Genomic DNA, 12,936 nt, shown 5'->3' with positions numbered 1-12,936 from the left:
GTCAAGAGTGCTCCTAACCGAGTCAGGCTACACCTACATCCCATAGCACTATTGTAAAGAGAAGAGAGTTTCTCCCAGTGTCATGGACAACAATCCACGAAATAAATTTGGTCACTCACTTCATTGCTATTTATGAGACATGCATAAAATTGGTGTAGACTGCCACTGCAGCCTACACCATTACCCTTTACCTTGTGAAGCACTTTAAGATGTCCTCCTGACAATGAAAATGCAACAATTATTATTATTAGCTTTTTTCATTAATTGAAATTTTGAACAGATTTGATTTCCATCGAATGTGATATTATTTTTTGTTCAAAGTCCAGTTAATTATGAAATTGTGCTAGTTCTAATTTGTTTGCTGATGTCTTAAATGTTGCCATAATTAATGTCAGTGGTTAAATGTATATACAGTGCATGAAGGGCCCAGATTTTTAGATTCCTGGTTTGTGCTGACCTCCAAGTCAATGCAGTAATAATAATCCTTGCATTTAATATGGCGACTTATCACATCTTTGAGACAGCAAGCAACAAAATTTACATTTTATAGTGCCTTTCACCTATCTCAAAGTGCTTCACAGAATATTTTGTAGGCAAAACGTGGCAGCCAATTTTGCACAGCAGTTTCCCACAAACAGTCGTGGATTGAGTGACCAAATTATTTTTAGTTACTTTGAAGGAATTATTAACTCCGAAAAAGCAATCTGGCAATCGACTAACAACCTGTGTAAGGAAACTTGCCCAACATATCGTCCTGCTGGGAATCAAAACCAGGTCCTCTCGCTTGCGAGGTGAGTGCTCTAACCACAAAGCTACAGGACTCTATGCAGCAACCAATTGTGGACAGCAGTGTCCCACAAACAGTCATGGATTGAGTGACCAATTTTTTAAAAAACATTGTTTGCAGGGATTATTTCCCCAGGAAAAGCGATCGACCAATCAATTAACAACCAGGTTCCTACTTACTCCTAGGCAGACAGAGGCGTGTGGAGTAAGGAAATTTGCCTAAGATTTCACCCTGCCTGAGAATCTTACTCAGATTCTCTCGCTTGCGAGGCGAGTGCTCTAACCGATACTCTACAGGACTAATAATACTTGCATTCAATGTAGTGCCTTATCACATTGTCAAAGTGCTTCACAGGATTTACTATAAAGTGTAGTGACAGTGCACTTGCAGGTAAACATAGTAAGGCTGCTACAGTTCATTTCAGTGCCCCAGGCAAAGGCGGCAAATAAATCAGATGCAGAATTGAGTGGGATGTTTTAAAGCCAGACGGTAATGTATTGAGGGATGTGGGGAAAGATGAGGAAATAGGATTAAAATGGCAGAACACGCTCAAAGGGCCAAATGACCTCCTCCTTGTTCTAACTGTTTGGTGTTCCCTATCACTATTCAGGGGTTTTGACAACAGAGTGAATATATGTGTGTATGTTGAGGACATGATGTTGGCGGACTATGGCTAAGTAACATGTCAACAGTTGCTGCCGAGGTCTCAGTGTGTTTAGGATGGCCAGTTGGGTGAGGTAGTGGGGGCACTACCTTCCCTTCAGCTTTAGTGTGTGTCATTCAGTGGCTTGGGGAGGGCAGAGAAGGAAATGTCCGGGAAAAAAATCGATAGCCTTCACAAGCAGCTGCCAGGATTGCCCTGGTCTCCTCCTGATGCCAGAGGCTCAGATACCAGTGCTGTAACATCCTCCCTCCGGCGTTACCGACTGGTGGGGAGAGTTATTGATGTTGGATCACATTATGGGAAGCTCATGGCGTGGATTTCATGAGTGACTTCAGTCCAGGTCTCGTGAATCGCATTTACTTGATGTGAGACGTAACTAAATTGTTTTGCAAAAAAAAATATATACATAATTCATTTCAAATCTACACGCAACTGAAGAGTGAAACGCTGCTCCGTTTGGGTTCAAATAGGCTCGGAATGGGTCTGAGGGCAGATGTTGACAGCTGTACACACGTACCCGCGTGTGTGGGAGAGGCTGGAGGGAGTGTCGGCCTGGGGTAAGCCAACAAGCAACACAAATACATTACAAATGAATGCGGAACGCAAGTGCATCGTGTAGTGACTGACCGTGCGAGGGTGGAGCCCCCACCCCACCCCACCCCACCCCGTCCAGTCCCACCAACCAACCAACCAACCGAGGGATCACAATGAGTGCAAAGCTCTGCATTGTTATTTTGTGGTACTGTATGAAATAAATTGCGGCGGTAAGATGTGGAATTGTGTTGTTCTGGGAGGGAGTGGGAGGGAGAGGGGGGGAGTGGGGGGATGAGAGCAGAGCAGAGGCTCTGGCTTTAGTCTGAACCGGTCGATCGTTTCCAGGGCCAATGCACCAGGTCAGTCCCGCTCCCGTGGCCGCTTTGCCATCTCTCTCTCTCTCTCTCTCTCTCCGCTGATCCGGTGTCTTCCCGTTTTCTCTGAACCGCGGCAGCCCGACTACTTCCGGATTGACCAGCGGACTGACTGGGTCTGACTGACCAGGAGCCGCAGGGCCGCGGCGCTGCCCCCCCCCCGACCATCAGCTCTGCACAGGGTGGGGGGGAAGCCTGCCATTAACACGGGGGGGGGCACAGGGAGAGAGGGGGGGGGCAGCACAGGGAGAGGGGGGGGGGCAGCACAGGGAGAGGGGGGGGGCAGCACAGGGAGAGAGGGGGGGCAGCACAGGGAGAGAGGGGGGGGGGACAGCACAGGGAGAGAGGGGGGGCAGCACAGGGAGAGAGGGGGGGGGCAGCACAGGGAGAGAGGGGGGGGGCAGCACAGGGAGAGAGGGGGGGCAGCACAGGGAGAGAGGGGGGGGGGCAGCACAGGGAGAGAGGGGGGAGCAGCACAGGGAGAGAGGGGGGGGGGGGGGGGCAGCACAGGGAGAGAGGGGGGGGACAGCACAGGGAGAGGTGGAGGGCAGCACAGGGAGAGAGGGGGGACACAGCACAGGGAGAGAGGGGGGACACAGCACAGGGAGAGGGGGGGGGCAGCACAGGGAGAGAGGGGGGGCAGCACAGGGAGAGAGGGGGGAGCAGCACAGGGAGAGGGGGGGGGCAGCACAGGGAGAGAGGGGGGGAGCAGCACAGGGAGAGGGGGGGACAGCAGCACAGGGAGAGAGGGGGGGACAGCACAGGGAGAGGGGGGGACAGCACACAGGGAGAGAGGGGGGGACAGCACAGGGAGAGAGGGGGGGACAGCACAGGGAGAGGGGGGACAGCAGCACAGGGAGAGAGGGGGGACAGCACAGGGAGAGGGGGGGGAGCAGCACAGGGAGAGAGGGGGGACACAGCACAGGGAGAGGGGGACACAGCACAGGGAGAGGGGGGACACAGCACAGGGAGAGGGGGGCAGCAGCACAGGGAGGGGGGGGGGACACAACACAGGGAGAGGGGGACACAGCACAGGGAGAGGGGGGCAGCAGCACAGGGAGAGGGGGGGGGGGACAGCAGCACAGGGAGAGAGGGGTGGGCAGCACAGGGAGAGGGGGGGGACAGCAGCACAGGGAGAGGGGGTGGGGCAGCACAGGGAGAGGGGGGAGGCAGCACAGGGAGAGGGGTGGTGGGCAGCACAGGGAGAGGGGGGCAGCACAGGGAGAGGGGGGGGGCAGCACAGGGAGAGGGGGGCAGCACAGGGAGAGGGGGGCAGCACAGGGAGAGGGGGGCAGCACAGGGAGAGGGGGCAGCACAGGGAGAGGGGGGCAGCACAGGGAGAGGGGGTGGGGCAGCACAGGGAGAGGGGGGGCAGCACAGGGAGAGGGGGGGGGACAGCAGCACAGGGAGAGGGGGGGCAGCACAGGGAGAGGGGGGGGTGGGGCAGCACAGGGAGAGGGGGGCAGCACAGGGAGAGGGGGGCAGCACAGGGAGAGGGGGGCAGCACAGGGAGAGGGGGGCAGCACAGGAGAGGGGGGTGGGGCAGCACAGGGAGAGGGGGCAGCACAGGGAGAGGGGGGGGACAGCAGCAACAGGGAGAAGGGGGCAGCACAGGGAGAGGGGGGGGGTGGGGCAGCACAGGGAGAGGGGGGGCAGCACAGGGAGAGGGGGGGCAGCACAGGGAGAGGGGGGGGGTGGGGCAGCACAGGGAGAGGGGGCAGCACAGGGAGAGGGGGGGCGGGCAGCAACAGGGAGAGGGGGGGGTGGGGCAGCACAGGGAGAGGGGGGCAGCACAGGGAGAGGGGGCGGGGCAGCACAGGGAGAGGGGGGGTGGGGCAGCACAGGGAGAGGGGGGCAGCACAGGGAGAGGGCAGAGGGGAGGGGCAGCACAGGGAGAGGGGGCAGCACAGGGAGTGGTGAGCGGAAGTGGGGAGTCTCCTGATTAAATTGTGGAAGAGGTTATGTTTATATCCTGCAAGGCAAACATATTGTGTGTTCATGCTGAGCGTCTGTACTCATCTAGCCGTGAGCAGGGGATAAAATACAGCATTACTTCTGTTGTATCAAAATGTTGTTGTCAGAAATGCTAAAGGTCATTGTATAGCACTCTGCTGTTCAGCAATCTACACACTGGAAAGGTGCTCTTGTGAAGAATTGTGCTTTTCTGCATCAAATTGCTCAGTTCATAGACATGTACTGCCATCCTCGATGCATAGTCTGGAGAGATTAATGTTAAAACCTGGGCCTTTTGGGACTTTGCTAGCTTTCAGGAATCTCAATAAGCCTTTTTCCCCCCAAGACATCACAATTTAGGTGGCTTTCAATATTCACAAATAGAAATTAGTGCCTCAAATCCAGATTGTGAATAATGTGTATTTAGACCTTTATGATCATAATAATATAACAATAATCGTTGCATTTGATATAGCGCCTTATCACGTCATTGAGACGTCTCAAAGTGCTTCACAGAATATACTGTAAAGTGAATTGACTGCATATTTTGTGGGTGAAACATGGCAGCAAATGGTGCACAGTTCATTTGTCCTTTCAATTTCTTTTATTTTGTGCAGCATTCCATTGCAAAATGACTGTTTTATGGCTACAGGTTTGTCTGGTTACATGCTAAGCTAAGTATTTCCTGTTAATCATAGATTCATAGAATATTACAACACAGAAGGAGGCCATTCGGCTCATCATGCCTGTGGCGGCTCTTTGCAAGAGCTACACAATCAGTCCCACTACCCTGCTCTCTCCCCACGATTGTTTAATGTAAGTTGTAGTTCTATTGTGTTGCTGCTGGTGACTGCTACTTGCCGCATCCTCACCCTTCCCTCCTTTTTTCCCTGCTTGGGGATCTTCACTGTCATGAAACATTTTGGTGTTCAAACCTACCTGAAAGGTGCTATGTGAGTATAAATTACATGTCGTGGCTCACTCTGAAAGTGCCTAATGTGCTTATCAGATTAAATGGATTGACCCAATGTATGAGCCCGTCACATACTTATACGTAGGGTAAATCCACAATGGAACAGTGGCGTACACACACTGCATGCTCAGGCTTCTGTGTTGCAATAGGTATAGTTAAGTCCTGTTATAACTTTGTGGTTGGTGTCCATAAAATCTCAACCTGCCTCATACCAGTGCACGACTGCTGGTCAGCACTTCCATATTCACTCTCCATAATGGGCAGAAAGACAGCTGGCTCCATTGTTGCTTCAAATTGCTGGTTGGCATGTGGGAAGCCCAAACAAACAACTTTCAGTCAGGTCACTGATGACATCTTGCGCACTGTGCATGTTGTACTTTTTGTTAAGTAAATGTGGGGGTTCACACTTCACTTACACTTTAGGTGAACTTGTGTTGTAACAGCATGTTGTAATCGGGTTCTACTGTATTTTGGAGCACATCAGCGAGTGTGCAGTGAATTGCTGATACACAAAGAATGCTTGTGTTTCTTTGAAGCCAATATAATTGGAACTTAAGGGGGTTGTTCGTTGCTACTCAGCCCCTTAAATGTAGCTGAGGGTATTTAGAAGCTGGGTTGCTGTGAACACCCAGAAGAAGAACGTGTTGTATATTACTGGTGGAAACACATCACGAGGCAGTTGTGTGACCAGGTAATTGTTGGATAATTTGTAGTTTCCAGGCAAAACTAGCAGTGGTTTTGACAATGGAAACTATAACAAATTGCAAAGATAAACTTGTGCAATACTGCACCTTTTGAGGAAGGCATGACCAATTAGGAATTTAATGTCTGTCTTGATGTTTGTGTCTGCATAGCCAGCCCAGATGAATGATGTGATATGGAGTTATTTGTCATTGGTGTTCCTCCTCCATTACAATGAGAAGATAAGTTGTGTGAGATTCTTGTGAAAAAGACAAGACTTCTGCTGCCAAGTATCACAATTTATCTGTAGCCAATTCAAAACTATCACACAAACAGTTGTGAATTGTGAAGATGTGGAAGGCTTTGCCCCAGAAAGTTGTGGAAGTAGAATCAGTAAGGATGTTTAAAATGAGAGATAGACAGATACTTGGCTAGTGGAGCTATTCAAGGGTATGGCAAAAGGGCAGTGCATTATGCTTGAAAGGTCTGCCAAGCCCTAATAAACTGGTAGAACAGGCTCAATAAGCTGAAATGGACTTCACGTGTTCATGTTTCCTATGCTCCTAAGTGAAGACTTGTATCTGAAGACTGACCAAAACATAGATGGTAAAACGATCTCAAAACATACTCAATAACAATTGTCAAACATGGTTTTGTCAAATTCATAAGATAGCCTTGAATAAAGAAATCTCTTTGCCCCATTATTCTAATCCTTCAAGAATACTTTCTTCCCTTTGCAGCATTGAGTGGTTTGAGAATGAAATTAATCACCTTTCCTGTTGATTATCCTTGTGTAAAGTCGTTTCAGTCAATTGTTGATTCTGGTAGCAGTATAGTCCAATGCTTCCTAAATGAGAATTCCAATTCTAGTATAGACATCGAGCTTGAAGAGATTGAGTGGAAAAACCACAACGTAAATTACACAATCACCAGAAAAGGCACCTTGGGATGTAATCGTATAATAATAATATTCCTTGCATTTGATATAGTACCTTTTCATGTCGTTGAGACGTCTCAAACAGAATATATTGTAAAGTGGATTGATTGTATTTTGTGGGTGAAACGCGGCAGCCAAATGCGCTCAGCAGTTTCCCACATACAGTTGTGAATTGAGTGACCACATTTTTTTAAGGGACTATTAACCCTGGAAAGCAATACGCCAATCGACTAACAACTGGGTTCCTTCTTTCCTGTTTACTGCAAGATAAACAGAGGTGTGTGAAGTAAGGAAACTTGCTTAAGGTTTTGCTCTGCCTGTGAATCGAACCTGGGTCCTCTCGCTTGTGAGGCAAGTGCTCTAACCGATACTCTACAGGACTCCATGTATGTAAAGTGCATTTTGTGCTGGCAATGCTGTGTAAACCAGAGTGACCTGTAATAACTCTGCTCCGAGATGATCTCAGGTTGGAGCAGAGACCTCTCAAGTCACCATGATGTACATTGGATTCCCTGCATAAGCGCTGCATTTTACTTCCTGAGTTGCTCTTTTTGCTTTTCGCAAAATGCTATGGTCTTCCCGCTTGAGTTTTTTTTAAAAAAATGCGTTTCTATAGTCTTGATCAAATAAGCTAAACTAGAGGAGTGAAATCTTTGGTGCTTTTTCTGAATGGTGTGAAGTAGTTAGTCGATTGACTAAAATAACTCTAGGTAACAAAAGTCAGATTTAAAGTTATCTTTCCAGTTCACAAATAAGTTGATTTGTAGGTAGTTTTCAAAAGTTTGGGTTCTGATTTTTCCAGCATCTAATTGATGGCAGAACCATGGTGGTGTTACTGGTGAATTGACATAGAAATGAGGTAAATCAGGATATTTCTTTCAGCTGCCTAGTTTTAACCATTGTAGATAAATGGTGACTAAATTGAAGATTTTAGCTGTTATTCAAATTACAAAATTTTGACTTTAAAATTAGTCAAATCTAAAATCTAAAGTTGACAACCAAGTGCATTATCAGATGTTGCCTTCTGCAAATGTTACCATTGTTTACCCTCGGTGTGTTTATTTACATTCTTGACTGAGGAATTATCTGTAAACCTCTGCTTTTATTCATTCTGTACACTTGATGAATACATCAACTGGAGAGTATTGCACTAAGACTTAGTGCTCGCAACCAGTTGCTAAATAGTCAATGATTGCAACGGTATTGAACTCTGATATTTGAATATCCATCACAATGCTCTGAGTCTAATGGGAAAGGTTGTACGTAAATTAAAGTGATGTTTATTCTCCTCTCTGTTTTGGGTATCAGTATGAGAAAGTAAAAATCATACATGCTTTTTTCAGATAATTGTAATTCATAACCTAGAATTGCTCCCATCAGTATTGCCACTAGTGCTTCTTTCCACTTCCTTCTCCCTCCCTTGGTTATTAAACAGCCTGAAATAGCACCAAATATATCATTATACTGTGAGGTGTTTTTCACAGTTCAGGGGCACATAGTATGAACATTTCAAATGCCTTCCGTTGTGCTTTACTGAGATCGTGATGAGGGAAGAACATCTACAGTACAGTTGCACAAATCATTGGTTGCTCTATTACTCTTCACAGAAATCTAAAGGCAATGCTGCTTGTTTATTGCAGAAGCATTTCATCCAGCACCTTATGTGATGACAAATTAGCCTTTGGTGAGGGGGGGGGTGGGGAATGTGGGTGAGGGAGGCAGCAATGTCGGCAGGAAAACCCTTATAGTTGTACCATTGGATTTTTAATGCCCACCAGAATAAGTAGATGAGACCTTGATTTTAATATTTTATGTGAAGCAATGCATGACTCTTATAGTAGGTGGGGCTAAAATGGAGAAGTGAAAGTGCTACCAACTGAACCAAAGTGGCATTTCCTGTCACCGGTGTGTTTATTGCTTTTCTACAGAAAAAACTTGATAGCAATTCAAAGCAAAGATGAGGTCACTCACAATCAGTCTGAAAAGTGATGTCATTCAAGGAGATCCCTTGACTAACTTGACTGGAGTGCATAGACTTCTCTTGGCTGATGAGACTACTGGACTGATGTTGGTCAATTTTAGCATCCATACACATCTACAGACATGATCTGGAGATTTTAAATGACCAAACAAACAATCTTTTCTCACTTTATACTTGTTCAAACTTTTACTTTTCAAACTTTTCCCTCGCTTTTCCGGGGGTAATAATCCCTTCATAATAATAATAAATCAATGACCATTTGTAGACTCTTCTGTGCACAATTGTTTCGCCCATAAAATATACAGTTACTACACTTGACGGTAAATTCTATGAAGCACTTTGAGACGTCTTGAAGACGTGATAAGGCACTATATCAAAGCAAGGATTATAAATAAACGGTCAACAAAGATGTTCATTTCTTTACGGATATGGTGTGATGTAAACCATGTTTTTTTTGTTTTGTGGTGGGAGGTGGGTTATTGTGCAAACTTGCTGTTGTACTCTTCACTAAATTTTTAGTGTATTTAAGGGCACCTAAATATATAAATAAATAGTTATACAAACACTGATTACATTGTAAATATAATGTTTAAAGAGCTAAAAATGTAGCAAACTTGTACACATAATGCCAATTATAATAATGATAACGTATCCTTTCTCTTCATATTTCTTGGGGATAGTTCCATAGGCTATGAGTGCCTTCCAGTACCTCATCCAAGTGCTCGTTATTCCTTACAAATAATGACCATGATTTTTAGACCAAGGTGGGCCTTGTATCCAAACCGGATCCTATCTATCCTTGGACAACCTTCTCACATGAACAGTGACTTGATGGTGATTAAATGCGGGAACGCCACCTGAGACTCACCTAACCTGGGGCACTCGGAGAAAGTGGAGAAGCCGTACTTTGCTTGTGTCAAAACTGGAGATGGAACCTCTGATCTAGTCTGTAAATAAGATCACTCACCCATAGAAGGAGCTTGAAAAAAACAATGTAGTTTTTGTTTTACACTGATTTCTACAATACTGGGCAAGAATTGTCCTGAGTTTTTTCTTCCTGCCTCTTCCCACACACCCCCCATCCCCAAACTTGACAGTTTGTGTTGGTGTGTTGCTTAAGAAGTATTAGCGGCCCTCAATACTTCACCCAAGTGCAAATTCTTTATGTGCAAGTCTGAACAATGACTGTTGGCAAACAATTCGACCATGGCAACCATCAGAGTTCAGCCAATTCTGTCTTCATCTGGCATCCACACTATTTCCAGCATAAAGTGGCAAGTGAGGGGTGGGGTCTGTCACACTGGTTTCCTCTATAGCATGGGAATGTTCACCAGTTACAAGGCCTCCACTGCCCCTTGGCTGAGATCATCACACTTAGCACAGACCAAGAATTTATCATAAGGCTTTCCTAGTGTGCATGGCTTTATGCCAAGCTCCACAGCGTGTTCATCCATGGATCCATGGACGGGAATGTTAATGTGATTCCAGTTCTTTTTGTCTTTTTTTTATATCATGATTTTGCTTTGTCCAGGAGCCCCAAAAATGTGGCATGAAAGGTTCCCTCTGCTCAGTAACCACTGGCCTGCTTCATGTCTAATCCACTCCACCATTGGTGGGCAAGCTTTCAGCCATTCTGCTCCCTCTCTGGAACACCATCCCATAATCCCTCTGCCTCACCTCATTCCACCTTCAAAACCTGTTTTAAGTCTTATCTTTTCACCTGTGCTTTTGATCTCCTTTATTCTGTCCCCCCTCCGCCCCCCTCTCCAACCCCCTTCCTTAGCTCTTTTTGCCCCCCCTTCCCTGACTCTGGCTCCCAATCAGCTCCCAAGCACTTTGAGACGTCGTCCTCATGTGAAAAGTGCTGCAAAATTATATTCCGTGTGCTTTCCCTATCAAGTCTGGTTTATTGGATGCAGAGACAAGAGGAGCACTGACTCGGAGAACACTGACTTGGAAGATTCTTAGCCAGGAAAACTGTCCATTTTTCGATATGAGACACCTCCTGGGGCATGGCTTGTCTCTGGAGACAAACTAGTAATCTAGAAGGGATATTAATACACTTCCTACAGCAAAATATAGAAGACAAATGAAAAATGCCAGCCTTTTGTATCCTAAAAACTGAAAACCGTAAAACCCCATAAAATCCGAGTCGATGCATTTTGCTGAATACATTTTGAATTGATTTTCTTTCGAATGGTGACTGGCTATTTACAAAAAAAATCTGGATGTGTATGTGTTCTGGTTTCTCACTTGTCTGTAAGAAGGCAGATGTATTTTGTTTTGAAAGTGTATGTTTTTTTTGGCAGAAGTGCTGATGTGGGCTGGGCTTCTCTTGGGCTGCACCCTTTGAGGCAATGTCGTTGGTTAAATCCTCCACATTATGTGCAGCAGGAAGTGGTCTCCCTGGTTTCGAAACTAGTCACTGTATTACACTTAGGTGCTTTCCAAAGGGTATTGCGTGATGTCGCTTGTGGCAGCCAATGTGAAATTTGCAAAACCATGACAGCTGTTCCCGCTGTGAAACTACTCGGTGTAGACGGAAGAATACCAACGCTTTGAGCTCAGTTGTGTAATGCTGTGCTGGGAAGCAATTAGTAAACTTTAATTCAATCGAGCTCGGAGGAAAAAATTCCTGCTCACACTTCAGTGTGTGGGTAAATCTGTTGTGGAAATGTGGCCACAGTTAAAGCTCGCCTGTCGTGGTAAGTACAGAACACAGCATTAATGTTCTGCTATTTACCTTTGTCCTTAAGATCAGATGGTAAACTCAATATGAAAAGTTTTCTGATGCTGGGACTGTGTTTTGCTTCTGATGATTCTGCAGCAGCATTTCTAAACTGGATTTTTTTTAAAAATCACACTGTTTGAAGAAATGGAAAATGACAATTGATATTTTTTATTCTGTAAGATTGTTGCTACCAAGGTAACAAAGAGATGCTTTATTACTAATCTGTTGCACCAAAGAGAATACTATTTTCCACAGATGATTTGATACTGTGCTGACTGGCAAGTGGCAAAGTGTGTGGCGTTTCTGTTTATGCTGTTTTAATAGTGTGACAGACAATGAGCAGATAGCTAATGGCTAGTTGCAGAGCTGCGTTGCAGAGAATTTGAGGGCAGCACTGATGTAGTTCCTTTGATTAGCAAGCTGTGGATTGCAAAGAACAAATTGAATTTTCTAGAAATCCTCGCAAGAACCAGATTAAGGGGAGTCAAAATGTTGCAGTAAAATTGACCTTTAACCCCGAAAGTGGGTTGTGTCTTCTGTCATATTGATCCTTTTTCTTCTCTGTGATGTACGTTTCTGTGAACATGACCGCCAGTGGCTGAGTTCTTGACCCCAATCTGGAGGCTGTAGGTTTTAAAGTTTCAGAACTGTGAGTTACGTCAATAGTGACCAAAATGGTGACAAATATGAAATAGTGCAACTTTGCTTTTAATAAGTTGTTGGCGGGGTCCCAGAAGTATTTTGGACTCTCTTTGTCGTTCTCTCTATTCCCTCTTCTCCTCCCCACCCCCTCCCCATGAAAACCTAAATTACCATCTGATTGTGTGCAGTGATTCTGGTTGCAGTGTTTTTGGTGTCATATTGCTGTGGTATGAAAAATACTTACAATTAGTTTATTGATGAATTGTCATTGTTTAGATAAAACTGCAGTCCAAGGGAAAAACTGCCTCTCTCCTTTTCACCATCTTGACCAAGCTATTCTTCCTGTGTGCAATTAATTGTGCTACGTTTCGTCCACAAAATACAGTCAATTCACTTTACAATATATTCTGTGAAGCGCATTGAGATGTCAACAATGTGCTAAGGCGCTGTAACAAATGCATGGATTATTATTTTTGGAAAAAGGAGTGTGAAATGCTTGAGGGTGTTCTTGTTGCTTAAGGTTTTGTTACCTTTAAGGTGGACCTCACAAGCGAGAGAGTTGGGTTTGATTCCCAGCAGGGCGAAATTTTGGGCAAGTTTCCTTACTTCACACACCTCCGTTTACTTAGCAGCAAATAGGAACCCGGTTGCTAGTTGATTGGTGGATCGCTTTTATGGG

The 12,936-nt window shown here is 45.7% G+C and overlaps 1 protein-coding gene across 3 annotated transcripts in view; it reads left to right on the top strand.

Moving 5' to 3' along the window:
• Positions 1-12,936, top strand: part of hivep1 (HIVEP zinc finger 1) — a 132,561-nt gene that overhangs the window by 4,664 nt on the left and 114,961 nt on the right. Inside the window, exon 1 of one of the 3 annotated variants that reach the window (XM_007906378.2) lies at positions 11,439-11,589. The exons of the other annotated variants lie outside the window; for them this stretch is intronic. Within the exon in view, the coding sequence (XP_007904569.2) occupies positions 11,559-11,589 (31 nt within the window). The 5' untranslated portion in view covers positions 11,439-11,558. Of the gene's footprint in view, positions 1-11,438; positions 11,590-12,936 lie in introns of those variants that run through there. 3 annotated transcript variants of the gene reach the window in all.

Source organism: Callorhinchus milii, unplaced genomic scaffold (assembly GCF_018977255.1).
Source record: "Callorhinchus milii isolate IMCB2004 unplaced genomic scaffold, IMCB_Cmil_1.0 Scaffold2, whole genome shotgun sequence".
In the NCBI taxonomy this organism is placed as follows: domain Eukaryota; kingdom Metazoa; phylum Chordata; class Chondrichthyes; order Chimaeriformes; family Callorhinchidae; genus Callorhinchus; species Callorhinchus milii.
This window is presented reverse-complemented; position numbering and strand designations above follow the sequence as displayed.